The sequence below is a fragment of the Schistocerca piceifrons genome, chromosome 2 (assembly GCF_021461385.2).
Source record: "Schistocerca piceifrons isolate TAMUIC-IGC-003096 chromosome 2, iqSchPice1.1, whole genome shotgun sequence".
In the NCBI taxonomy this organism is placed as follows: domain Eukaryota; kingdom Metazoa; phylum Arthropoda; class Insecta; order Orthoptera; family Acrididae; genus Schistocerca; species Schistocerca piceifrons.
The window spans coordinates 439,023,484-439,048,049 of NC_060139.1; the positions used below are offsets into that span (position 1 = coordinate 439,023,484).

The window sequence follows — 24,566 nt, forward strand, 5'->3', positions numbered from 1 at the left end:
CAGGTCGGTGCCTCGGATGCACGCAAAGCTGGAGATGGTGGTGGGCGAGATGGGCGCAGCGCTCCGGGCCCTCTGCGGTGGCCCGGGTCGGCTACCACCTCAACGCTGACGACGATCGCCCCGTCTTGTGCTCAGGTGGCATCAGCCGACTGTGTTCCAAGATGCCGGTTGTCGTGCAGAGAGGCCCTGGCTCGACCAAGACTGCAGCAGATGTTCACCGGTGGGCCATGAGCCTGCGCGTACACGCCTCGACAGCTCGGAGCGAAGATGGTAGCTTGTAGATCTTCCTCGATGATCCAGTAGTGGAGGAGGGCTGACCGCTCACCAGTCTTCTCATACGCGATGACCCATTAGGCAGGAGTGGCAGACAGTGGCTGTGGTATGCATCGGGTCTGCCTGCCCCGGTGTTGAAGTCACCAAGCAGGTAGCAGAATGACCATCGTCGGACAGGTCGTCGTGGTTTCTGTGAACCTCTGTGGTTGCTTGACGTGGACTGAATGGTAACACGACCGAATGTGTTCTTGTGCTCCGAGAACTGCATCATTTACAGAAGCGAGCCCCCGCCCATGACAGGGCGGCTCTGAATACTATTTGTGAGTATATTTGTCCCCATTTATCGGACCCATTGCCTCTCTATTGTAATGATTCCGCGTCATTGAGCTCGATCTTTCTGTCGACATTTGACTTTGTAGCGGTGTTCGGATGCGGAGTTAAATAGTGTTACCTCACACTAGCTTGCTAAGTAGTCTAGAGGTGTTTGCATTTCTTCCTATCCTGCCCACTATGTCTTTTGCATTGGCGGTGTGCCGTATTGACAAAATGTCTGGCACATCAGTTCAGCTCCAACCCACTCCGTTCCCAGCTCGCTGATGGAACATTTATGAAACTTTTAATCCTGCACAATAAAATTATTCTGCTGTGCACCAATATGTTACAAAAATGCGGGAAACACGCATAATCCAAAGACGATGCTTACACATGCAATTTTTCAGGTAGTCAAAGTTTATCGATAGAGCTACAGCCATGTGACTACAGCACTGCGTACTTGACGTTAATTCTTAATAACACATAATGAACTTTGATACTAATTACAGCCATTACTACACTCATTCTCATTAATTAAGGATAATGTTGATACATGGTGAAACAACGCTCTGATGGGCGGTTTGCGGGTTTAAATCACCTTGGGGTATGACCATGCGGTGCATTTGACCTGCGGTCGTTGCACGGTGGCGCTGGCAGCAGTCCACATACACAGAGGTGTGTTTGTGCTTGTCAGAGTACGGTACAGCGAGTAAGTGTGCAGACGTTTACAGACGTGCTAATGGTGACTGTGTGTTGAAAACGGCTCAAAGAACACATATTGATGACGTTGTGAGGAGTAGAATACTACGCCGACTGGAGGCTGGTCAAACATAGCAGGTCGTAGCGCACGCACTCCGTGTGCCACAAAGTCTTATCTCAAGATTATGGCAACGATTACAGCAGACAAGAAACGTGTCCAGGCGCTACAGTACGGGACGTCCACAATGTACAACACCACAAGAAGACCGATATCTCACCATCGCAGACGGCCACAGAGTACTGCACGTAGCCTTGTTCGGGACCTTACCACACCCACTGGAACAGTTGTCTCTAGACACACAGTCTACAGACGACTGAACAGACATGGTTTATTCGCCCGGAGACCTGCAAGGTGCATTCCACTGACCCCTGGTCACAGGAGAACCCGTAAAGCCTGGTGTCAAGAACACAGTACATGGCCACTGGAACAATGGTCCCAGGTTATGTTCACGGACGAGTCCAGATATAGTCTGAACAGTTATTCTCGCCGCGTTTTCACCTGGCATGAACCCGGTACCAGATACCAACCCCTTAATGTCCTGGAAAGGGACCTGTATGGAGGTCGTGGTTTAATGATGTGGAGTGAAATTATGATTGGTGCGCGTACACTCCAGCATGTCTTTGACAGAGGAACTGTAGCAGGTCAGGTGTATCGGGACGTCATTTTGCACCAGTATGTCCGCCTTTTCAGGGCTGCAGTGGGTCCCGCCTTCTTCCTGGTGGATGATAATGCACGGCCCCACCGAGATGCCATCGTGGAGGAGTACCTTGAAACAGATGATATCAGGTGAATGGAGTGGCCTGCCTGTTCTCCAGACCTAAACCCCATCGAGCACGTGTGAGATGCTCTCGGTCGATGTATCGCTGCACGTCTTCAAACCCCTACGACACTTTAGGAGCTCCGACAGGCTCTGGTGCAGGAATGGGAGGCTGTACCCCAGCAGCTGCTCGACCACCTGATCCAGAGTATGCCAACCCATTGTGCGGCCTGTGTAAGTGTGCATGGTGATCATATCCCATATTGATGTTGGGGTAAATGCGCAGGAAACAGTGGCGTTTTGTAGCACATGTGTTTCGGGACGGTTTTCTCAACTTATCACCAATACCGTGGACTTACAGATCTGTGTCGTGTGTGTTCCCTATGTGCCTATGCTATTAGCACCAGTTTTGTGTAGTACCAAGTTGTGTGGCACCACATTCTGCAATTATCCTTAATTTATGAGCATGAGTGTAGTATAATCAGTTATTCATTACTGTTACATAGGTGCTTCGAGGTATTATAAAATCTCCTTTTTTATTTTTTGTTATATGCCATTCCTAAAAGTTATTTCTACACTCATTGTCACTATGCAAATCATAGAGTGGCCCATCGCTGCCTCTCGCCACTGAAGTAAAAGTTAGTCCTCATATTCGACTAAAAACCAAACCCACATAAATCTGTAAACTGTTGAAATTGTTTACAATATTGTAAACTACTAAAATTATTTGTGTACATTCGCTATTGCCATGTAAAAATAAATAGTCATTTTAGTAATACTCTTTCGAAATGGTTCCACGAAAGTCACAGAAAAGTTATGTTATTCGTCATCCTTCCTGGTGTTGCAATTTTAATGGGCAGCAGTATCGTTCTGTGTACTTCATTTTGATGTAATCATTGTACAGAGATCTATGTGCAGCAAGATTGTACAATGAACACGATTTCTGTAGTACTGTCTGGAATATCAGAAAACCGAGGGCGCAGATAAATTTATATAAGTCGCTACTGATATGATAGACTTACAATTTCTGAAGCTCCACTGTTTCTGGCCTTGCTTGTGAGAGACTTTTGCTCCAGAACGCAGACGTGAGCGGCGCACTTGTGCGTGTGTGGCAGGTGACGTGGGCCAAGGTGGTGTCGCTGTTCGCCGTGGCGGGCGGGCTGGCGGTGGACTGCGTGCGCCAGAACCACGCCGACTACATGCAGGGCCTCACCGAGGCCATGGCCGACGTGCTCGAGGAGGAGCTCGCGCCCTGGATCGCCAGCAACGGTGGATGGGTACGTCCTCTTACGCTGCCCGCTAGTTCTCTATTCAGTGTACGAGGGGAGTTCAATAAGTAGCGCAGTGCAATTTTTCCTCGGCCAGTTTCACTTCAAAAAATACGAAATTTGTTGTAGGACAACGTGGATACTCCCGCTTCAGTCCCTATAGTTTCAAGAGGTTCCTATAGGTGACGGCTTCGAAGCCTTCGAAATAGCGTCTGTAACGTAGGTGCGTTCCAAGCAGAGAGCTGTCATTCAGCTTCTTTTGGCGGAAATCTATAGTACTGCTTATATTCATAGGCGCTTGAAGAATATCTACGGAGACCTGACAGTGAACAAAGACAAGGTGATTCATTGGGCGAGGTGTCATCACCGCAACGAGGTCGCAAAAACCTATCCATCCTTCCGCATTCTGCACACAGCTGTGACTCCTGCAAAGCTGAAACGTGCGGACAGTCTCATTCGAGGTGATCGACGGATCACAAACAACTCGCTGCACAACTGGAGTGACACACTCGTCCACCAGCTGGGTTCCTCGCCGTCTACCAGAAGACCATAGAGGTTTGAAGGGCCATTTGCGCGGAATTGCTCACACATTAAGAGGCTAATCATGATAGTTTTTGTCGAACATCTCACAAGTGATGAAGCACGGGTTCGGTAGTTCGACCAGGAAACAAACGTCAGTTCACGTAGTGGCGCCACAGCAGTTCAAAGCCGCAACCTGAGCCGGTAAGGTTATGACGACGGACTTCTGGGACTCTCACAAGATTATTGTGTTTGATGTCCTCCCTCAGGATCCAACGATCAACTTTGAAGCGTTTTGTGCTACCCTCAGGAAATTGAAGAAACGACTTCAGCGTTTTCGTCGCCACAAAAATGCAAACGAACTGCTTCTTCTCCCTGACAAAGCAGGGCCTCCCACAAGTCTGCGCACCCGAGAGGAAGCTCACAAAGCTTCGGTGGGCGTTAACAGAAAATTAAAAGTCGTATGGGATGGTGTGAAGCTGGAGCACTGACATAATCCAAAATATATGGGGGTCATGTTGGACAGTGCACTGACATTTAGGAAGCATTGAATATTACGAAACAAAAAATATCCGCCACCAATGACATCATCAGAAAGCTCACAAGTAGCGGGTAGGGTGCCCAACCGACTGTACTCAGAGCATTGGCATTTGCACTATGTTACTCTGCTGCTGAATACGCCTGTCCTGTTTGGTACAGTTCTGATCATGCCAGGCATGTAGATGTTGCTCTCAACGAGACATGCAGAATAACATCAGGATGCTTGAGAGCAACCCCTACCTACAAACTCTACAGCCTGGCGGGGATAGCCCCATTAGATATAAAACGGGAACTAGCCGCGAACACAGAGAGTAGCAAATTGGAAGTAAACGCTGCTCACTCGGTGCATGGATACCAACCTCCCCCACGCAGCCTGAAATCTAGGAAAAGCTTTCTAAAACTTTGTCAAGAACGCCACCGTAAATGGCACGAAAAAACCTGTGGGCAACTAGAAACGCAGATATCGCATCAAGGATCTCAGCTTCGGAGGCCCTCTCCCCAGACGAAAACCTGCAACGGAAAACATGGAAGTCTCTCAACAGACTAAAAAGTGATGTGGGTAGAACAAAGGATAATATTTCCAAATAGAACTATATTGGGGAACCATCAAGTTTATGCGAATGCGGAGCACAACAAACCACCAAGCACCTGTACAGCTGTCTTCAGTGCCCAGTTTCCTGCACGTTGGAGGTTCTTTCGTGAGCCAGGGACAATGTCGTAGAGCTCGCTAATTTTTGGCCTTATATTTAGTGTTTGTAATCTGTTTTACATATAACTATTATTATATAGCTCTGTTTTCCTCACATTTTATCTACAATTCCTTTTGTATGTATTAATTTTATGCATTTAGCCTGCTTTTCTCTCTGCCTGTTTTAATGCAACACTTTTGACACGAATAAATAAAATAAAATAACTGGACAGTTCTTCCTCGTCCACCCTACAGCTTGGATATCGCACCTTCCAGTTTCCATCTGTTTGGCCCAATGAAGGATTCACTTGGCGGACAGCAGTACGTGGACGATGGGGAGGTCACTGATGCAGCAAGGCGTCGGCTCTGACGTCGACCAGTCGAGTGGTGCCACGCGGACGTTCTGGTCCTCCCAGTAAGGCAGCGTAAGGCCGTAGCATTGAACGGACATTATGTTGAAAGACAGGGTTTTGTAGCCAAAAGGGTGGAATACAATTTGGTGTACTGGAATCCTGAATGAAACCAACCGCCTTTCACAAAAAAAGTGTTGCTTTATTTATTGAACGCCGCTCGCAGGAACACACCAGGTTATACTCACTCTCGACTTACCTTAAAAGATGGACTCAATAGTATGTGTAAACTTAGAGAAAGTTTTTGACATTGTTGACTGCAATACAGCCTTACAAATTCTGAAGACAGCAGAAACGAAATAGAGGGAGCGAAAGAAAGTTTTCCTACTAATTGTACAGAACCAGACTGCAGTTGTAAAGGTTGAGGATATGAAAGATAAACATTTGGGAAGGCAGTGAGGCAGGATTGTAGGCTATCCCACTTGTCACTAAATCTGTACGTTTCGCAAGCAGTAAAGGAAACGAAGCATAAATGTCAACAGGGAATTTCTATGTTAAGAAATAAAAATGTCGAGGTTTACCAATGACATTGCAATCCTTTCCGAGATAGCAAGCCGGCTGGTGTGGCCGAGCGGTTCTAGGCGCTTCAGTCTGGAACCGCGCGACCGTTACGGTCGCAGGTTTGAATCCTGCCTCGGGCATGGATGTGTGTGATGTCCTTAGATTAGTTAGGTTTAAGTAGTTCTAAATTCTAGGGCACTGATGACCTCAGATTTTAAGTCCCATAGTGCTCAGAGCCATTTGAATCGAGATAGAAAAAGGACTTGGAAGACCAGTTGAACGGAATGGGTAGTGTCTTGAAAAGAGGTTATAAGATTAACATCTATAAATTTAAAATAATGGTTGCTCGAATGCATCCAAATTATATCAGGCGATACTGAAGGAATTAGGTTAGGACTTGAGACACTAAAAGTAGTTGGTGAGTTAAGACGTGGGAGAGCGATATGCACATATATAGATGGCGGTAGTATCTCGTATACAAGATATAAAAGGGCAGTCCAGTGGCGGAGCTGTCATTTCTACTCAGGTGATTCAAGTGAAACGGCTTCCGACGTCATTATGGTCGCATGAAGGGAATCAACAGAGTTTAAACACGGAATGGTAGTTTGAACTAGACACATGAGACATTCCATTTCGGAAATCAATAGAGAGGTCAATATTCCGAGATCGACAGTGTCAAGAGTGTGCGAGAATACCAAATTTCAGGCATTACCTCTCACCAACGATAACGCATAACGCAGTGGCCGACGGCCTCACTTAACGACAGAGAGCAGTGGCGTATGCGTACAGTTGTCAGTGCCAAGAGACAAGCAACATTGCGTGAAATAACCGCAGAAATCAATATGAGACGTGCGGCATAGTACGGCGTTGGTGAACTATGGCAGCAGACGACCGACGGGAATGCCTGCAGCGCCTCTCCTAGGCTCGAGTCCTTATTGGTCAGACCCTATGTATCTGGAAAACCGTGGCCTGATCAGACCAGTTGATTCCAGTTGGTAAGAGCTAATGGTAGGGTTCGAGTGGGGCGCACGCCCCACGAAGCCACGGAATGAAGTTGTCAACAAGGCAATGTGCAACCTGGTGTCACCTCCAAAATTGTGTGGGCTGTGTTTATATGGAATAGACTGGGCCTTCTGCTTCATCTGAACCGATCATTGACTGGAGATGGTTATCCTCGGCTACTTGGAGAACATTTCCAGCTATTCATGGACGTCATGTTCCCAAACAACGATGAAATATTTATGGATGGCAGTCCACCACAATTGTTCGTGATTGGTTTGAAGAACATTCTGGACAGTTCGAGGAATTATTTGGCCGTCCACATCAGCCGACGTGAATAACATCGAAAAATTTATGGGACACAGTAGAGAAGTCAGTTCGTGCACAAAATCCTGCACCGGCAACACATTTGCAATTAGGGGCGATTATATAGGCAACATGGCTCAGTATTTCTGCAGGGGCTTCAAACGACTTGTTGAGTCCATGCCACGTCGAGTTGCTGCACTAGGCACGACACGATATTGGGAGGTATCCCATGACTTTTGTCACATCAGTGCAAAATATCCTGACAATAGAAAGAAAATTGCTTCTAGGAAAGGAAAAAAATTGAATGTAAACTTAAATGTTCGAAATTTCTTCCCGAATTCTCTGTTTGGAGCGAAGCTTCGTTCAGAAATAAAATGTGAACGATAATCTGTTCAGATAGGAGAAGAAAAGCGTTTGTAATGTGTTTCTGCAGAATAGTGCTGAAGATTAGATGTGTATAATTTATGAAGAGGAACTGAACAGTATACAGAAGGAAAGTAATTTATGCACAACTTGATTAAATAAGGGATTGGTTAATAGAACACATCCTCACGAATCAAGTGGAAGCCAATATGGCGACTGAGGGAAGCGGACGGCGCAAAATTTGTAGAGGGAGACCAAGGTTTGAGTAAGGTAAGCAGTTTCTAGTGGATGTAGTTTGCAGTAGTTTTTCGGGGCTGAGGAAGTTCGTGACGTGCGCTGGATAGACTAACATGAAGAATTGAATCAAACCATCTTTGAACTCAAAATAACAACAACAACAACTACTACTACTACTAATACTACTACTACTACATTCAGCGATGAGGGGAGAAATCTCTACAACCAGTTATGGTGCTGTACAATTCTCATAATTACACTAGATATTGTGACAGTTTTAACATAGAAGAAATACAACACGAATGAATCCAAAGCTGGAGGATCAGTCCAACACCACACCAGCAGTAAGTGATTACGTTTACAGAGACTGGGGCGCCCTCTTCTGCGCATTCCTTGTTGAGATTAAACTTTGCAATGTCTGCGAGTAAGTGCGTTAATTCAAATGAGGCACAATAATCAGGGAAACAGCTGTCACGAGCTGACATTTTGTATTCTCGCGTGGGAATTTATATTTAATCCGCACAGGAGGTACACTGCCAGCTGGAAATGGTCTTACGTCCTAAAAAAAGGAAGGGAAGACAATAAAATGATTTAACACCCCAAACAAGTCGTGTCCATAAAAATCATTCGTTCAGCATAATTGTAAATGGTGTAGTGTCTTTTTTTTTCCATCATCGTTGTAATTCGTAACAGTTACTGAGTTCTCCAGCCATCATGGATAAAATAATAAATGAATGACTTACTCGAGACATTACTACAGTGAAAACAGTGGCAATTGATCTTAAACAATAAAAAGTGTGAGCTCTTCCACATGGGCATAAAAAGTCTATTAAAGCTCGATTATATGATAAATCACACAAATTTAAAGGTTGTCGAATCAACTGAATACCTAGGGATTACAATTAGGAACAAGTTATTTGGGGAGATACGAAAGAGAAACTATAATCCCGTAGACGAAAGGCTATTTACAATTTGTACTGAAACCAGATGGCGGTTATAAGAGCCTAGGTGCATGAAAGGGAAGCAGTGGTTGGGAAGCGAGTGGGACAGGGTTGTAGCGTGTCCCCGATGTTATTCAATCTGTATATTTAGCAAGCAGTAAAGGAAACAAAAGAAAAATTCGGAGTAGGTATTAAAATCCATGGAGAAGAAATAAAAACTTTGAGGTTCGCCGATGACATTGTAATTCTGTCAGAGACAGCAAAGGACTTGGAAGAGCAGTTGAACGGAATGGACAGTGTCTTGAAAGGAGGATATAAGATGAACATCAACAAAAGCAAAACGAGGATAATGGAATGTAATCAAATTAAATCGGGTGATGCTGAGGGGATTAGATTAGGAAATGAGACACTTAAAGTAGTAAAGGAGTTTTGCTATTTAGGGACTAAAATAACTGATGATGGTCGAAGTAGAGAGGATATAAAATGTAGACTGGCAATGGCAAGGAAATCGTTTCTGAAGAAGAGAAATTTGTTAACATCGAGTATAGATTTAAGTGTCAGGAAGTCGTTTCTGAAAGTATTTGTATGGAGTGTAGCCATGTATGGAAGTGAAATATGGGCGATAACCAGTTTGGACAAGAAGAGAATAGAAGCTTTCGAAATGTGGTGCTACAGAAGAATGCTGAAGATAAGGTGGGTAGATCACGTAACTAATGAGAAGGTATTGAATAGGTTTGGGGAGAAGAGAAGTTTGTGGCACAACTTGACTAGAAGGAGGGATCGGTTGGTAGGACATGTTTTGAGGCATCAAGGGATCACAAATTTAGCATTGGAGGGCAGCGTGGAGGGTAAAAATCGTAGAGGGAGACCAAGAGATGAATACACCAAGCAGATTCAGAAGGATGTAGGTTGCAGTAGGCACTGGGAGATGAAGAAGCTTGCACAGGATAGAGTAGCATGGAGAGCTGCATGAAACCAGTCTGTGGACTGAAGACGACAACAACAACAACAACAACAACAACAACAACAATCCAATAGTGCTACCTAATGAAACAAACTGTTACGACATGGAGTTGAGGACTTCGCTGGTCATCAGGGCTCAGTTCGAAGTGGACTCGTCACTGAAGAAAATTGTGCGCGAGACAATAAGACTCCAGTCCGAAGACGTGTCTGAAGACGACCCAGACAGCAGTGGGGTACCAACCTGACTGTCGCCCGTCCTACAGCCCCACAACCAGGAGTGATAGTCTGGGCTGCCACTTCTTTTCGTAGCAGGTTGTCACCCGTGGCACTCTTACAGCACAGCAGTGCTACAACGATATTCTACATCCCGTGTTGTTGGCCTTGATGTCGAGCCATCCTTGGCCTTCATTTCAGCAAGATAATGCCCGCCCACACAGAGCGAGAGTTTCTCCTGCTTGTCTACGTTCTTGCCAAACCCTGCCTTGGCCAGCAAGATCGCCAGATCTTTTCCCAGTTGAGAACTTTTGGAGCACTATAGGCAGAGCCCTCCAACTTCTTCGGGACTTGGACTATCTAACTCACTAGTTGCACAGAATTTCGCACGACATCTTTCAGGAGGACATCTAACAAGTCTACCAATCAGCACCAAGCCGAATAACTGCTTGCATAAAGGCTAGAGGTGTACAAATGCTTTACTGATCTGCTCAATTTGTGAAGTTCTTTCTCTGAATAAATCATCCAATTTTTCTGAAATTGTAATTATTTGTTTGTGGATATGTGAACATCACATCCACTGGAATAATTTCTTAGTGACGCACCTCTTTTTTTTTTCTTACATTCCCTTCTCTTTTCATTTCTCTATCAGTCAAGACACTTGGTTTTAGTCTATCATCTTTAACTGTGTGTTATCACCGTCCTCTTTCTCTGCCTCTTCCACCCTTTTCTCTCATGCCCATTGCTACTAGCACTCATAATTAAAATCTACCTACCCATAATCTGTTTATTGTCATGCACATCATGAATGAATATAAGTGGTGTGTGTTTTCTATCTGTGCAACTGTAATTTTAAATTTCTAAATACAATATAACATATGAGGGTTGAGGTTGCCCAGAAAGTAATGCACCACATTTTTTTCATCACCAATTCTTTATTGAACATAATGAGAATCACAGACGCGAAAGAATGGTGTTTTATCTACACGCCCTATTTTTCCACGTAATCTCCATCCCATTCCTCCAGCATGAAACAAGGACGTGTATGCCCTTTCGGTACCAATCCTTGCCCTAGTCGCAGAGCTGGTGCTTCACTGTGTGAATCACCTCCTCATTGTCATCAAAATGTCTTGCACTAATGGCATCCCTTAATGGTCCAAACAAGTAGAAGTCCAAGGGGGCTAGGTGAGGGCTGTAGGGTGGATGGGGTAACACTGTCCAACCCTGTTTTGCTATATGCTCAGCAGTCCTCAGACTTGCGTAGGACTGAGTGTTTTCGTGTTGCAGAAAAACATCTGCTAGGTTGCTGTGGCGCCGAAGTCGCCGGAAGCGCATCTTGAGTTTTGTTAATATGTTGACATATGCATCTGAATTAATGGTACCACCTCTTCACATCACATCAATGAGTATCACACGTTTTCAGTCCCAGAACAGGGTGATCTTGACCTTACTGGTGGAAGCAGTTGCCTTGAATTTTTTCTTCTGTGGGGAGTGGAAATGGCGACATTGCATCGACTGTCGTTTTGTTTCGGGCTCAGGTTTCATGACCTGTCACAATCTGGGACAAGGCCTCCCCCTCAGCTTGAAAATGTTGCAACAAATCAAGACAAATGTTTTTTTCTGTACGATTTGTGACCCACCGTTAGACACCGTGGGACCCATCTTGCACACACTTTTCAATGTCCAAGAGGGCAGATAATTGCATCCACACTTCCTATGCTTATTCACAGATGCAGTGCCAACTGCCGAGTCGTAATGCGTCTGTCCTCGCGAATGACATCAGCTCGCTGCAACATGTCAAGTGCGACAGCCGTGGATGGTCTCTCCGACCGCTGCAAATCGCGGAGCTGCACTGAACCGCCTTCTGATGACCTCATCCTCCATGCCCGGCGACTAACTGTACTTCTGTCGATAGCAGATGTTACAAGCGTTTGTGAATATCCGCCACAGATTATTTCTCTGCAGTGAGAAATTCAATGACGGCATGTTGCTTGTAACGTACATCACCTACAGACGCCATTTTGAAACTGTCCTGCAGCTACTCTATCTGTTGGAAATGACAGAAACTCGGCGCTCTCACACAGAAGTCTGCAAATAATACACACGTAACGTTGCGCATTTGTTGCATTGTTTTCGGCTGAGGAAAAAAATGCGGTGCGTTACTTTCTGGGCAACCCTCGTACTTCTCGTAATACATGTAATGTAAAACATGTAGAACGCCTGGTTAGATGTAAGAAATTTTGACGGGAAGAGGCGCAGGTAAGCGAGTTGTTGTACCCCGAACTCTGCTTATTCCTAACAATTTAGGCCGGCTGGTGTGGCCGTGCGGTTCTAGGCGCTTCAGTCTGGAACCGCGTGACCGCTACGGTCGCAGGTTCGAATCCTGCCTCTGGCATGGATGTGTGTGATGTCTTTAGGTTAGTTAGGTTTAAGTAGTTCTTAAGTTCTAGGGGACTGATGACCACAGATGTTAAGTCCCATAGTGCTCAGAGCCATTTGAACCATTTGAACCTAACAATTTACCTTTCCACTTTACATGTGTATAGTTCCCAGTGAGTTTATGTTAATGCCATCACCAAAACAAAAGACAAGGTCAGACACTGCGTGCTGGCGGCGTGTACCTTAGTGCTAGTTGCTTTTAGCTCGGACAGCTCTACATGACTGTCAACCTTGTTAGGGAAGCAAACAAGCTCTTCTTTCACATCCCCATTTGTACTATTTCAAACGTTGTACACAAAGAACCTTTACAAGCCAAAAATAAATTCCACGCATACAAGCCTCAAGCACAGCTAAAAACAAATACTCAGACACACACTACAAATAAATACATACTTAGACAATGCCCTCTTTCACAGCTAGTTAAAAAGTATGACATTAATAGCTATTAATATTCATTCGCATTAATATTATAAACCTGACATTTGCCCTAGATATTTCACACTCACGTGGAAAGAGAGGTCTTAGCGAACGTTTCGCCTAGCCCTCACAAATAAAGAATACCGAATTATTCAACTGATTTAAAATCTAATCCCAGATACGTACCAAAGAGGAAATTACCAATCCAGTTATCGAAATCACAGGCGATTGCATGCATATTAAATGAGTTCGAAAACTTATTATGGTACGCAAACTTCTACTATAAAATCAATTTTGTTCGAGATTCTGTACCGATCCATGTGTTTCTGAAGTATTGTACCATCAACTGATAATGTCAGAATAATTTTGATACCCGTCAAGCACATTATTTTAAAAAGACCTAATATGGCATGGACCGTTATAGGGAAAAGATGTGTTTGGTTTAAATAGGCTTCGTGGGCACGGAGAAAGACTTTTTTCTACATACTCGACTGACATCACTTCAGAATAGACAACCTAAGAGCCTAGAGGTTTCCCCCGTCCGACTGCATAAAAAACAATAGGAACTGTTAGAGGTCAGCGCAACCTCACATGTAAGGTTCACTGCAGGGACTACGTTCTTTTGGTGGACTCACACCACCTAGGCAATAGAACTAACGCAGATGCGTGCTTCTCCGGCACCCTGGTGCACGCTCTCGTCGACAGCGTTTGGTTTTGCACTGTTCGTGAAAATTGGCACGGAAGTCTGCCACCATCTTAGCTTGCAGAACGTTGCCTTGGAATTAGATATGCATAGAATAAACGCGGTAGGCTTCTGATCATGTCGCGAGAGTATGCACACAGCCGCTACTACAATCACTGAGCAATCACTGAAACTACGCCGCGAGGTGTGGCCGTGCGGTTTGAGGCGCCATGTCACGGACTGCGTGGCCCCTCCCGCCACAGGTTCGAGTCTTCCCTCGGGCATGGGTGTGTTGTGTGTTGTTCTTAACATCAGTTAATTTCATTAGTGTTTAAGTCTAGGGACCGATGACCTCAGCAGTTTGGTCCCTTAGGAATTCACACACACACACACACACACACACACACACACACACACACACACACACACAGAAACTACGCGCTCAAGCAGCCTGCTCTGCAAGCCTACGCTGATGCGAGTTTGGTAAGAGTTGCCGCACATGCTGCGCTTTGCATTCGAATCTCATTCACCCTTATGGTCAAACAATGTCTCCTCTCTTTCTCTCAGACCTGTTTCTTGGGCATTTTACCAACCATAACTCCATAAGGGCAGTACAAATTACTTTTCGTCATTTGTAATCTTCTTTTTAAATTCATAATCCTATGAAGGATTGGCGTTTGCTGCAGACAATCTAGCATTGTGTATTGGTGCTGTCACACACAGTAAAAGTTACCCCGCATTTGAATAGTGTTTACCGTTAAATATACAGTGTGAGCACAAAGTCTTGCCCCGATTATAAAAATTTATAACAGAATAACCGTTTGACATAATAAGTTACATTTGATGCCGTTACATAGGTTAGTGTTACTTGTTGTTGTGACCAATAGATGGCGCTAGTGCTCCACAACACCGACGCGGTCTAGGTCACGTTAGTTGCTGGCGAAATGGCGTCGAAGCAGGAGAAAGCGCAATGTGTGCTTTGGTTTCACGAAAAGAAATCGCCCATCAGTGTTCAGCGTAAATTAGGGGCTTCTTATGGACGTAGCCCTCCTGACGTTAAATCAATGAAGTGATGGTATGCAAAGTTCAACGAAACAGGCAGCGTTGAAGATCGTCCTCGAAGTGGCAGGCCTCGTGTGAGTGACGCAACTGTTGATCGTGTTCGGCAATCGTTTCAACGGAGTCCGTCTAAATCAACTCGTCAAGCATCGCGTGAACTTCAAATACCGCAGGCAAGTGTAGTGAAGATTCTTTATGAAAGGATTAGGTTGCATGCTTACAAAGTGCAAATCGTTCAGGCCTTGCAACCGAATGATTTGCTGACACGTGCTGAATTTGCAACTGAGATTCTCAACAGGATTGATGGCGCTAACGATTACTTAAATCGCACATGCTTTACCGATGAATCCACCTTTCATGTCAGTGGAATGGTAAATAGGCATAATGTCCGTACATGAGGGTCAGAGTCTCCACATGCTACTGTACAGTTATAGTGAGACAGCGAAAAAGTGAATGTTTGGTGCGGCCTCGTGCATAACAAGGTTTCTGGACCGTTTTTCTTCGCGGAAAAATCCATTACCGCTACCATTTACTCAGACGTTTTGCAGCAGTTCATTGCCCCACAGTTAGAAGAATATCAATCATGGATACTTTTCCAGCAATATGGAGCACCCCCCCCCCCCCGCCCCCCTCACTGGGGTTTTGATAGTGCGTGATTTCCCGTATGAAACATTTCCGGATCGGTGGATTGGAAGGAACGGTCAAACACCCTGGCTCCCACTCTCTCCAGACATTACGCCCCTTGACTTTTTTTCTGGGGCTATATCAAAGATAGAGTCTTCGTCACACCAGTTGCTGACGTCGACGAACTGAAGGCTACGATGCAAGCTGCTGTGGGTACTGCGACAGAACACATGTTACGAAACACCTGGCGGGAACTAGAATACCTCCTCGACATTCTCCGAGCTACCAAGGGAGCATACGTTGAGGTTAACTAACATAAGTGGTCTTTAACCTATGTAACGGCATCAAAATATGTAAATTATTATGTCAAACGGTTATTCTGTAATAAATTGTTATAATCAGGGCAAGACTGTGCTCACCCTGTGTATAAAAATTAATGGACTTTCTGTCTCCCTGTTCCTAATTTGCTACACCTTATTCTGATACACTTTCCGATTGAAAAAATACTGTAGATTGCATTCTCCGATGCTGCCACGGTCAAGGAGATAGTAAGATCTTTCAGGTATGCTATTATTTATCTGAAGATAGCGGGAGGAAGTTAGTTAGGGCAGCAGGTCCGATTGTCACGGTCATTAGTATTCCACCATTTCATTTTGCTATCTCATTGACACGATTCTATTAAAACTAACGTACCTAGCCTTCACCTAACATTTCTTTAGTTGTTAATTCACAGGAGAACCATTTATAAATTACTCAAGGTTAATTATTAAAAAACAGTTCAGCTGCATTATTTGTTATTTATGAATGAATATTGTTATTATAAAATGTGTACTTAGTGTATATTAATGATGCATGTACCCCTTTTAGGGTGTGGCGTAGCTAGGTTGTTTGGCACCCGGTACGGAGATTAACTTGTCATACCCCACCAACCCCAAAATAACATCAATTTTTTTTTTTTTTTTACAGAAACATTTTTTGATAGAAGCTATTACGTAGCACAGTACAATGTTAATTATTTTGCGAACAGTTTTATGAATGGAAACAAGTAAAAAGCATTTTCATAAATAACACATTTTAAACTGATTATTAATGAAGCAGTACAAACAACCATAGATCTTCTTAATGATAGATGACTTTAACATTTAGCTTAGAATCTCTTCGTTCTAATTTTTCGTGCTGCAAATTTTGAAACTGCATTGTCAAAATACATACTTTTAGCTGCACTGTTTTAAACTGACAAAACTGCCAAATTATAGAGTCGTACTTTAGTCATAGTGGACCTAAAATAACAATATTTAGTTTCGAGCGAAACACACAAAGTTAAGAAAAATTATAATGCGAACAGCATGCTCTAAAGGCAAAACCATAAAAATCGGCGGCGCGCCTTATGTGCCTCTTTGCTTGTTCATCAGTTGTCTCGTGAACAGAGCCGACCAACCTATCCTGTATCGTTACTGGTGACGAGAAATGTTGTCTTTACGCTAACATAAGGAAAAGAGAGGAATGGCTGAGCCCGAGCAAAGTAGCAATTCCCCGTACAAAGACTTGCGCGCATCACAAAACATAAATGATATGCATCTGGTGGAACAGCGACGACATAGTGTACTACGAATTGCTTCCCCGAGATGTAACCATCACTACTGACATTTTTTATTGTCGGCAACTGAGACATTTTGCAGACGCAATCCAACAACAACGACCAGGGAAAGTGCGTGAAGTGATGCTACTGTACGATAACGCCCGCCCAAATTATGCTAGACTGACAAAAGACGCTATACAGGTATTGGGATGGGAAGGCATTCCACGCCTACCTTTTTACCTCATCTTGCGCCCTCATATTTTCACCTTTTCAGCTCCATATCGAAAAACCTACAAGGAATTTCCTTTCCGGACGAAAATGCGCTCCGAACATGGCTAAATGAGTTCTTCGCCTAAAAACCACGTGATTTCTGTAGTAGCGGAATCGAAAAGTTACCCCAGCGTTGGCAGACTTGTAAATTGTGAAGGAGAATATATTATTGATGACTAAGGTCTCCGTTAAATGTATCTGTTTTGTTTATTAAACTCCAAGAATTTTCAGGCATTTTGCATCACGAAAAATGAAACACCTTGTCGTCTTCCTTAACGGTTGAGACAAGAAAAAATATGTAAAACATATTCGTAAATAATTCCATTTAATTACGTAGAAATGAATTAATGTTTTATTCGTCATCTGTAGACGGCGTCTCGCGGCAGAAGACAATCACTCGCGTTGGTTCACGCACGATAATCAGGGACGCAGACGATATATTGATAAATTTCCTTTAATTTACATCTATGGTCAAGTTCATAGATTACCGGTTTCAGTCTATGATCTGCAGCAAAAAATATGGGAAAAACATAATTGCACTCGCAGATTGTCTACAGCTTAAAAACAATAAATAGACCATAATGAAAAGTACTACTGATATACATACGCATTTGTGGGCTTTAAGTAAGAAGTGGCATACCAGAGTTTTATAAGAACAATGTCCTATTTATTGCTGCCATAGTGGCATCGTCGAATTTTAAATGCAGATTCAGCACCAGCGTCGTCAAATATATATAAATAACAGCATATGCACAAGTCATGTTGTCAGTAGCACTACTGTTCAAAACAAGTTGCCGTACAGTAGCCACAGGATGTTCGTGTTGTAAGTTCACCAGATGTCGCTACTGTAGGCATACACTAGTTTTCAGTGATTGTTTGAACAGAGTAAAATAAAGGGGGGGATACAATAATTGAAGTCTGTAATGAGCTTATAAGGTACAAAAGGCATTACAATAATAAAAAGAAATGGAACACGACAACAGTCAGATAGTTAAAAAGAGGAAGAGTTACGAGACAGTAATTGACATATGCTCAAGTGCCAATATTCTAGATAATGACATAAGTAATAAACACCGTTCATAGTGCATAAAATAATATCAAAACTATTAAACAAATAGCTAAAAAACCGCAATGAATGAAAACATATTGCTGTACATAATCAGCGCCCTCTGTTAGCGCTAACGCCAGAGTTACGCATAGGCGAGAAGTGATTAGAGGAACGTGACCGCCAGAGGGGCCCTAGTACCCTGCGGCACTCAGTTGCAAGAAAAGAATGATAAAATTCCGTATCAGTGCATGAACAACAACATCTAGTTAATGAGAAGGAACAAGAAAATATTAGAGTTACGCGTACAACGTACGAAAACAAAGTAAACAGGTGAGGCACTCTATACTAGGCGAAACTATCAGTAAACTATATATACCAGAGGCATACACTACTGGCCATTAAAATTGCTACACCACGAAGATGACATGCTACAGACGCGAAATTTAACCGACGGAAAGAAGATGATGTGATATGCAAATGATCAGCTTTTCAGAGCATTCACACAAGGTTGGCGGCGGTGGCGACACCTACAATGTGCTGACATACACAAACAGCAGTTGACCGGCGTTGCTAGGTGAAGCGTTGTTGCGATGCCTCGTGTAATGAGGAGAAATGCGTACCATCACGTTTCTGAGTTTGATAAAGGTCGGATTGTAGCATATCGCGATTGCGGTTTATTGTATCGCGACGTTGCTGCTCGCGTTGGTCGAGATCCAATTACTGTTAGCAGAATATGGAATCGGTGGGTTCAGGAGGGTAATACGGAACGCCATGCTGGATCCCAATGGCCTCGTATCACTAGCAGTCGAGATTACAGGCATCTTATCCGCATGGCTGTAACGGATCGTGCAGCCACGTCTCGATCCCTGAGTCAACAGGTGGGGACGTTTGCAAGATAACCATCCGCACGAACAGTTCGACGTGTGCAGCAGCATGGACTATCAGCTAGGAGACCGTGGCTGCGGTTACCCTTGACCCTGCATCAAAGACAGGAGCGCCTACGATAGTGTACTCAACGACGTACCCGGGTGCACGAATGGCAAAACGTCATTTTTTCGGATGAATCCAGATTCTGTTTACAGCATCATGATGGTCGCATCCGTGTCTGACGACATCGCGGTGAACGCACATTGGACGCGTGTATTCGTCATCGCCATACTGGCGTGATGGTATGGGGTGTCATTGGTTACACGTCTCGGTTACCTCCTGTTCGCATTGACTGCACTTTGAACAGTGGACGTTACATTTCAGATGTGTTACGACCCGTGGCTCTACCCTTCATTCGATCCCTGCGAAACTTAACACTTCAGCAGGATAATGCACGACCGCATGTTGCAGGTCCTGTACGGGCCTTTCTGGATACAGAAAATGTTCGATTGCTGCCCTGGTCAGCACATTCTCCAGATCTCTCACCAATTAAAAACGTCTGGTCAATGGTGGACGAGCAACTGGTTCGTCAAAATACGCCAGTCACTACTCGTGAAGAACTGTGGTATCGTGTTGAAGCTGCATGGGCAGCTGTACCTATACACGCCATCCAAGCTCTGTTTGACTCAATGCCCAGTCGTAACAAGGCCGTTATTACGGCCAGAGGTGGTTGTTCTGGGTACTGATTTCTCAGGATCCATGCACCCAAATTGCGTGAAAAGGTAATCACATGTCAGCTCTAGTATAATGTGAATACCCGTTTACCATCTGCATTTCTTCTTGGTGCAGCAATTTTAATGGCCAGTAAAACATTAACATGCAAAACTAAGTAGGTATTGGGTACGAAGTCGCTCTACCAGTAAAGCAGTTTAGTGGGTTCTTTCTTTTTGCTTTATAAATTTCAGGCTCCTCTAACAAATTAATGGTACGGTCTTTTTCGACTCTGTGGAGAATACACAGAAAATTCTCAATGCTCACTATGGATATATCGATGTTTTGGAAACATCGAGTTTTCGTCCATAAGCATCGAGGTGAGCATCGATGTTTTGAATGGTGATTCATCGCCGATGCGTCGCCGACAGAAGTCCGGAACCAACGACAACGTTCAACAATAGATGATTCATTCCGTTAGTGGACGCTCAGACTGCAACGCATCAAGTCTTGTAATTCATGCAATGCTACATTTACTGCTGTCCTCTAGATTTTTGTACTTTTGAAGAAGTATGTAAGTAAAATATGAAGTTCATGGGATTATCAAGTTCTTCAATTAGTTTCCACTGAATTATGCGCTGTGGTCACTATGATTCTCATTGTTCCAGTTTCCATTGTCCAAGATGTCAAGTTGAGAAGCAATAAAAACCAGGGTTGACCATAAGTATGATGCAGTGAGTGATATTTTCAAAACATAGTTAAAGAATACTGAAAACTACTGCATCACATACAATATTTGGACATAAACAAATGCTGTACATCACTGAAAAACTGATAGATATATTGCCTCAGTGGAATGTTTCAACTGAAAAAGTTTCAGCTGTCATTGCATAATCGGGACATGGTTGGTGAAAAAACAATTAACCCTTGTTTTGCCCATACGACTATCTTAGTCATAACTAAATTCATTGATGATGCAAAACACTGCGCAAAATTGGTAAGTAAGGTCCGAAACGTTGTCAAATGTACTAAAGTGAGCCTCAATGCAAGTGACGGGTTATGGAAAAGACAGGTAGAGATGGGACTGAAGGAAAGTCAAGTGAAAAAATGGCATTTGACGTTCACATACGATGGAATTCGTGCTGGTATACGTTAGAACGATCCCTGGGGTTAGTGTACATCGTGGTAGCGATATTATTAATTAGACCTGAGGCTGCCCTAATGGTTTCTAGTGCCCAGTTAAGACTGTGTCAAAGAAATGGTGAAATTTCTATGACCATTTGAAAATTTAATAAATGTAATTTCAGGGGATACTTACTAAACAACAAAGTTAGCCCGTTGACCAGTTGTGTTCAGCACAGAGTCGAAAATGTGATAATTACAAAGACAGTTTAAAAATGAAATAAATAAACTGCCAAGAAGACCTGACAATTTAGAACATTCTGGCAGTTACAACAACTCCTGACCCAAGATTCAAGGTCATGAACTTCAATGATGCCATCTCAGAATCAAAGGTAATTAGTTACAAAATAAATATGTACAGAAATTCAACGTCCTTACAATCAAGGACAACATGTCAGATGATGAGGATAAAGAAGATTCAGAGGCTGACACCTGAAAATACCACAAGCAGTTAGCACATTAAAAACATGAACAACCAGGGATCAACATGTGGTGAAAACATTAGTGAAAATGAGGATAAGACAGCCTCGGATCTACGATATTTCTGAATCAGGGCAAAAACTTGGTAGTGATGTCCCCTCCCCCTTTTCCCACTCGAGCGCTTTTTTTTTAATTGATTGTTTCTTGATCGATTTTTCAAAAATATATTAGTTTTGTAGTGCACATCTTTCTGAAGATGTTGATGTATAAAACATGTATGTTCGAGGAAATGTAAGACATGTTATTTGGTCTTACGTGTGCCAAAGTGCAGTGTTGCGCCTCTTCACACAGCGTTCTTCTGTCGCACGTCACTATATTTTGCTCTGTGGAATTCGAACGTGTATATTTCGTAATGGAAGCCATCACACCTACCTTCAGGACAGTGTAAATTAAAATGTCGTGTGGTGCCTGTCCTGCTTTCAGTTGACGAGTTTGCACGTCACTATATTTTGCTCTGTGGCATTCGAACGTGTATATTTCGTAATGGAAGCCATCACACCTACATTCAGGACAGTGTAAATTAAAATGTCATGTGGTGCCTCTCCTGCTTTCAGATAACCAGTTTTACGTCCTGTCTCCCTGGAAAAAAAAACCGCTACTAATACTGGGTGGGATTATTTGTGACTAGGAGAATAAGAACTCTTCAGTAAATTTGCACTCTTAATTGCCTATTAGCTAATAACTTTCTCTTCTGAGTGATATAAAATTAAAGGTACCATAAAACGAGTAAAGATAGGACACATTTCTTCAATCCTTAGGTCCTAGCATTTTTTCCCCTCTCTAATCTTGTTGTGGCTTTACACCCTCGCGCCTTCTTTTCTGCGAAAGAATCTATTACCTAACCAAAGTTCGTTAAACATTTTGCTACATGAAAAATCAAAATGTCGTTGTCTAACACTGAAAAAGTTGTTAATAGGTATTACACCCAAGACTCGTGAGGTTTCTATTTGATTATGCTTATTTTTCCACTGTCTGCTATAAAAAAAGGAAATAGGCCATCCTAATATTGCAGCAACTGTAACATACGCCAAATAAGCGAGATTGTTTTGGCAAAAATGCTCATTTTTATCTACCTCGTTCACATAAATAACACCACAGAATATAATTGACAAAGTACTAATATCAAATGCCTATTACGCTCACTACAAGCAAAAAGTTTTATGTTAGAAAATCTTCCACATTTCGTTCATATGCTCCACTTTCTCAAGCACGCTATCGAAAAGTAGTAGTAGTAGTAGTAGTACGAAATTTTTTTATAAATTTGGTGTCGTCACATTCTTCCACATAATTTGTGTGATGTCCCCGTTCTTTTCTCTTCCTTGTTCTAACAAACAATCTTGTCATCAGTAATTCTGTAACTATTGTTGCCACTGTCAAAACTTATTCTCCAGTTAACTCTGCTAGAATCACGGGTTCAGTCCTCCTGCATTTATTCTCCAGTCAGGCGTTATTATGTGTTCGTACAACGCGTTTTCCGCACTATTCCGAGAATAGAATTTCAGTGGCTGCTAATTGGGGACTGTACAACCGGCCATAGTAATGTAGCGATCTGGCAAAAATTTTCTGTCAAAATTTCATTTTCTTGGTTACGCCAAGAAGATAATGTATAATCATTAAATCCATGGGTTTCACTAATAATTATAACAACGCTGATCGTTCGCACACCCAATCAACCACATAAACAAACAGCGATTGGCATTCTCCCGTTCACGTTTATTTGGCTCAGCTCATATAGCCCCGTCCCCTTTTGTCTGCGGAAAAAGTTTTTTGTTTCTTGATGCGACAGGTATTCCACGGACCGAGACATCACGTACCCTATGCATGCATTCAAAAATCAACTTATGCTTTCGTTCAGAAATTTCAGAGTGGTTTGCAGAGTATGTATGTAGATGTATAAATGTTCTGCATAACCATGGTAGGGTACTCATTTTGAAATATGATGTTTCTGTAAAGCCATGTGATTGATAATGGATGCAAGACTGAACACAATCAGACCTCTCATGCCGTTTATTGTGTCCCTGCTGAGATTGGATGCATAGTAACATGAATAGTCCATGAAGGCAGGTCGGTAGGTCAAAAATTTCTGGCACACCTGACTTCAGTGAATGCATTTTTCAGCAGATTGTCGAAGAAGATACAGGTACTACTAACATGTGTAGTACCACTTAGAGACTGATTCATGGACAGTTCCTGTACCTTCATCATATTCAATATTTGTAGTCTCTTCCTGCTGCCAGTAACTGACAATGATTATTTCCATTGACTGCAAGCCACTATTCGTATTTTCAGTCTTGTTTACACATTACATAATATTAGAAGAGATAGGACAATAAATTTTCATTAACATTTGTCATAAGTGGATGAAAATCATTCTGTTACAGTTTTGATTCTGGTTAATGTTAAGAATCAGTGAAGCATTAATGCCAAAAATGTACTGACTACTTTGGTTTTACTTCAGTTTGCCTCTTGCCTGTCTTATTGTAACATGAAAGTGTGATCATTGGAAAATATAGTTTAAATGTAGTTTAATGTAAATAAAAAATGCATAGATAAAATAGAAAAAAGTTCTGGATGGAGTACAAAGATCACCATATAGTCAATGTGCTGAATGGTTGACAGGCTCATAATAATAAGACTGAAGTAGTTGCTGACATTACACACAGTGTCCACCTTCAGAGTTCACTGACCCAGTATAGACATGTTTGTGGACTAGATTTACTGGCCTCAGTCTCTGCTGACCACTGCTCTTACTGTTCACCATCACCATCTCTGTCTCCATGCCTCCAACTTCATTCCAGTAGTGTACACTCACTCCTTTCTTTCCATGGTCTCCCTCTTTCTCTGTCCCCTTTCCCTCTAATTCCTTTCAATTCATTCTGCACCTTATACAACATCCCTGCATACATGAGACATGTTCACCAGTGCCACATTCGTATCCCATTGCCTTGCTGCCTGTACATCCCCCCCCCCCCCCCCACCTTCCCACCACCCTGGTAGCTGTCAGCTTCCCTTCTCTCCATGCTGTCTTTTGTTACTTACCTTTTCCAGCACCACCTGCCATTCTACTCTGGGTAGGATAATGTAACTGCTGTGACTACATAGCCACGTGTGTGTGTGTATATATATATATATATATATATATATATATATATATATAT

The 24,566-nt window shown here is 43.1% G+C and overlaps 1 protein-coding gene across 1 annotated transcript in view; it reads left to right on the forward strand.

The window, feature by feature from the left end:
* Positions 1-24,566, forward strand: part of LOC124776745 (bcl-2-related ovarian killer protein) — a 337,246-nt gene that overhangs the window by 311,323 nt on the left and 1,357 nt on the right. The window contains exon 5 of the mRNA XM_047251870.1: positions 3,218-3,379. Coding sequence (XP_047107826.1) covers positions 3,218-3,379 — 162 coding nt within the window. The remainder of the gene's footprint in view (positions 1-3,217; positions 3,380-24,566) is intronic.